General features: G+C 39.4%; 1 protein-coding gene across 30 annotated transcripts in view; it reads left to right on the forward strand.

The window, feature by feature from the left end:
* mical3a (microtubule associated monooxygenase, calponin and LIM domain containing 3a) overlaps positions 1–3,817 on the forward strand; it is a 78,205-nt gene extending 74,388 nt beyond the window's left edge. For all 30 annotated transcript variants that reach the window (XM_025908714.1, XM_025908718.1, XM_025908715.1 and 27 more), the window contains 3 exons: positions 421–520; positions 1,685–1,758; positions 1,865–3,817. In XM_025908714.1, the coding sequence (XP_025764499.1) occupies positions 421–520; positions 1,685–1,758; positions 1,865–2,049 (359 nt within the window). In that variant the 3' untranslated portion in view covers positions 2,050–3,817. The remainder of the gene's footprint in view (positions 1–420; positions 521–1,684; positions 1,759–1,864) is intronic.
* The last annotated feature ends 1,027 nt before the right edge of the window (positions 3,818–4,844 follow it).

Below are 4,844 nucleotides of genomic sequence, written 5' to 3' on the forward strand. Positions count from 1 at the left end.
ATTGATTGGTAGACTTGTGAATTTTTTATTATTACTCACACTTGCAAAAAAACATATAGGAGTTGCTCAGAGAGTAGCTACGTCTGTCAAAAAGACCAAACTGGGTAACACAAACTCTCAGCTTCACAACAACAGGTATCGTCTGTATGTGTTTGTATGTGGATTGTGTGTTTCTATGTGCACACATGCCAAATTTGAGTCCTGTAGCTCCTCCTCACCTTCTGAGTGCCATCGTTAGGTATGGCACGGCCAATCACGTTGATGTCGAATCCATTCTTCCACCTCACCATCCCTCAGTAAGGACATCCTGGCTTGGCTGTCATTGCATTGCCTGTGTCAGTCCTCGTCTCTGTGACATGAGTGTCGTGCCGCAGCCACCTGGAGTCTCACTGCTGCTCTGTGCTTCCTCCTTCCATCCAGGTATGGGTAAAAAAGACGATCCTAAACTAATGCAAGAGTGGTTCAAGTTGGTGCAGGAGAAAAATGCCCTAGTCCGCTACGAGTCCGAACTCATGATTTTGTAAGTACATTCCTTTAAAAGTGCAATGGAAAAAACACAAATTGGTTAGCTGATTGGATGCTTTTCATGTCCAAGATGCAAAACTTGTGTCACTGGTTCATATGCCAGCTTCTTCTTTTTATGTAGGTACATGTATTCGTATGACAGCAAATTTCACTAAAGTGCACTGTACGGATGGAAAATAGATCTTTAGAAAATGTCAGTAGTTGGCTGAGATGAGGTGAATTCAGTGGTTAATTTTAAGGGTAAGTGTAATAAAGTGATTTATAGTAAGTGGATAATACAACTGGGCCATGACCAGACATCATCAATCACGATGATTCTTGAATTCCTTGGACCGTGATTGTCTTCAGTAGTTGCTGAGAAATCTCAGTCTCAGAGCAGTGAACAGAATAATAAACAAATCAAGCCTGAGTAAGAATTATAGGTTTGTAAATAACAGACCATGTCACTATATTCTCACCAGCTGGTTTGGGACTACAGTTTTAAAGGTATCCGCGCCTGGATGAGAGGGTGGTGTGCTGAGTTAGCATCTCATTTTCATAGGTTAACAAGATGCATCTATAAATTGAATGAGTCCAGTGCACATACATTGTCATAAATGTTTATTTTTACCCTTAAGTTGGGTAAAAAAACCAAAAAGTTGCAGCCAGTCTTCCTGAAGGTTGCCAGTTGATGAAAATACATTCCAGCGTCAGATTACTTTATAAGTTTAGTATCATAAATGCCTAAATATGTAATATAATGTCTTTCTTAAGATTTATAAGTTATGTTTCTCTTGACAGAAGAAGAGATTTTTTTTACCTCCTTATTTTATAAATAGTAATAATGTGAGTTTAATGTTGATTGCCCGGCTATGAAGTCACTTATTTTTCATCTGCTGATATGTGACCACTTTTTTCAATACATTTATAAAAATGTAGGAAAAACAACTTTACTGCTTTACTTTAATTTTGGCCCTTAAATGATCCAGTATCGTCTCATCATTGCTTACGAAAAGCTTTTGGATTAATAGCCCATCTTTTTTTCAGCCAGATAGTATATTCTTTAATTAAATGCTACATAGATAAATGAATAGTCTGATGAATAATGTAGATGTCGAAAGCTCTAGCTCATTAGTGACACTAACTTAGCCAGTCTCCCTTCTTACTTTCTGTCCCCAAGTGCCAGAGAGTTGGAGCTGGAGGACAGACAGAGCCGACTGCAGCAGGAACTCAGGGAACGGATGGCCGTGGAAGGTGAATGCTCGGATGCAAATTAGCTGACGGGCTATACAAATGAGCTCCCAACGTTCATATCTGTATAATGTCTCTTTGTTTCCAAATTTGCACGGGCTTCTTTCAGACCACCTGAAATCTGAGAAGGAACTGGCTGAGGAGAAGCAGATCCTGAATGAGATGTTGGAGGTGGTGGAGCAACGCGATGCCTTGGTTGCCCTCCTCGAGGAGCAGAGACTTCGAGAGAAGGAGGAAGACAAGGACCTGGAGGCTGTTATGCTCTCTAAAGGCTTTAACCTCAACTGGGCTTGATGGGAGGGAAATCGGTTCACGTCAAGTCCTGGGAAAAAGTTTCGACTGCTCGTAGGCGGTCTCAGTCTCACGTGGGCATCTTTGATGTGGATGTATCTGCTGAACTTTGACACAGGCATTTGGCCTAAAACTGTCACACCTAGAGCACCGAATGTGTGAAGAACCCCCACAACATAATATGTACACTACGGCTGCCTGTGATGTTGGAGCAGTCTGCAGCGTTTACATATCCTCTGCCCAAAGGCAGTACATGTTAATCACTTTGCAGTTATGCTTGCTGTCTCAGTCTGTGGGTGGAGACACGAGCGTATGTTCACAACTTTAACATCTCAACCTTGAAGATTGGGGCGGGGGGGTTGGGAGAGCGTTTAAAGACTTTATTCTCGACTATTTTATGGGAAGAATGCAGTTTGGTCCTGCTGATGTACAGGAATTGTAAAAACAAAAATGGGGGGGGGGTGTATAATCGTGCAGTACGAGTCCCATTTTCAGTAGATGAGGGTCCTCGGTCTTGCTGCTGCAGAGGTGTGTTTTAAATGTCAGAGCAAGGTCTCCTAGCTCGCTCTTTTCAGTCTGACTGTAGAACGGACATACTCTGCTGAAGCTGCCTTTTTCCTCCCCAGTGACAAACTGACTTCAGCATCCTTCAGAAACCACAAATACACCATAAAAAGCTCTGTTTTTTTTTTTTCTCTTTCCTTTTCCCCTGCAGAGTCTGTCACCACTAAGAATACATTAAATATGTCCATGTTTTATGTATTTATTATCATGTTTTGCTTTTAACAGTTAAAAAATGGTTTGGTTTGGTTTTAATTTTATTTGTATTCACAGGAGAGTGCCCAGAATCTCATTATCTTGCATATCTCTCGTGTATCTCGCATACATGCCACTGCATGTCAGGAATTATGGCTTCAGGCACATAGAAGACTTGGATGCAAATATTTAAGCATTTCACATGATGACGATAATGGGCCTCTCTGTGAGCTCTCATTGGCTGTACATCACACTGACCGTTAACGTTTACAAGTACTTGTTCACATTTTGCTTCCTGCTTTGTTAAACAGTAAAAACAATCCTCGGGAAAGACTGTATTAACAATGGGATGTTATTAACGACCCGACGTTACTGTTGTTAGTATGGGAGGACTTTCCGTGGGGAAGAGAGAACACTATACAAATATATATTGCAGTGTTAATACTTTACCTTTGAACGAGATGCCTTTTCATTTCCATTCTATAAACTTGCGTTATTTTTTGTTTGTTTGTTTGTTTAGATTTTTTTTGAGGTATCCAATAATCACATCTGTGTGTTCCACTGGAGCTCATGATTTGTACTGGTTTTTTTTTTTTTTTTTTTTTTTAACTTTTCTACAGCAGGTCCCCAAACTACACGTAAATGGGACCCTAAAGAACTGCACAAGCTACATTCAATGAGAATATTGGTTTATCCGTTGGACATCCTTGGTGGACTAATAGGCCTCTTTGCCAACAGTGTAGAAATGTCAGAGGCTGTATTTATGACTTGTTAGGAGCTGTGAATATTACACAATTTTATGGGTTGTTGTTTTAGATTGTGTGTTCCAAGTTTGACATGATTGTATTGATATTTATTAACGTGTGCAAATTGTATCATATGTAAAGAAAGTGAATCCTAATTTTTAAACTACTCTGTCGACAAACGACTTGTAATGTAAATGCTTCATGTAGCTAAAATTCATAGGGGTGTTGGATGTATGCTGAAAACGGCAATAAACCATGCAGTTCTTTTACGTGTTTGTCCTCTAAAATCAAACTTTTTAATTGAATGTCTTATAGTTCTGAGCAAGAGATGATTATTTTTAAACCTTTCATTCCACCTTAGCCAGCTTGAGATGTTACTATGACTTTTTCCCTGCTTTTATTACAAGCCCAGGCTTAATAAAGGATTAGCTGAGGCTTTCTACCGAGAACACAAAGTACAGTAGCAAAGGAATTAATTCCTAAATGCAAATAGGCAGGCTATATAATGTGGTGGGACTGCATAGATTTAGAGAAGTGGTAGAATACTGTTCATAAGGTATTACCTGTGCTTTTCCTGTATATTTTGAAACACATTTAACTTCAATCTCAACTTCTACCTGCCTTTTAACTTGCCAAATGTAGCAGCTAAGAAGTTGGAGCGTGCACTGTGATGGAACCCAGGCATCTTAAAATTACCTGACATTTTATTGCTGCACTTCCATGAAAATGGGGGACTTGCATGAGGGAGAATAAAGAGGGGAAAATAGCTGAAATGTAATCTTCTCAGCAGTGGTGGGGAAAATAGATTTTTAGTGCCTTGGTGTCAGACATCAAAAAACCCAGAATTGTACATTTCATATGTTTGATGCCCCCTGCCTGCTGAATGGTCCTGTCATCTGTGAAAAATTAAATTTTTCACGCAAAAGCCAAGATAAATCCTACAACATTATTAAGACTCCCTGTCTGATCTTTCTTATAGTCATCGAGGATAGTTTCTCCTCCGTAAACCGATAAAGACAGCAGGTTATTTAAGTAAAGTAAACGGCATGTGTGGAAAATGTTTTTAATGTGGAATAATTATGCCGTCTCGTAAATAGCGGGTCAGTTAACAAAATAAAGCGCATGCCTTCTGTAAACATAAAAACAAAATGCACCATATATTATACATTCAGAAACAAATTTCAACCTTTGTACAAAGTAAAGGAAGATATAAAGACGGGATCATAAACCTTCTGAAAACATTACCGATGTAGACTTTTTAAACAGGCCTCGTGCACTTATTTTGAAAGAGTGCCA

This window comes from Oreochromis niloticus, linkage group LG7 (assembly GCF_001858045.2).
Source record: "Oreochromis niloticus isolate F11D_XX linkage group LG7, O_niloticus_UMD_NMBU, whole genome shotgun sequence".
NCBI classification, from domain to species: Eukaryota; Metazoa; Chordata; class Actinopteri; order Cichliformes; family Cichlidae; genus Oreochromis; species Oreochromis niloticus.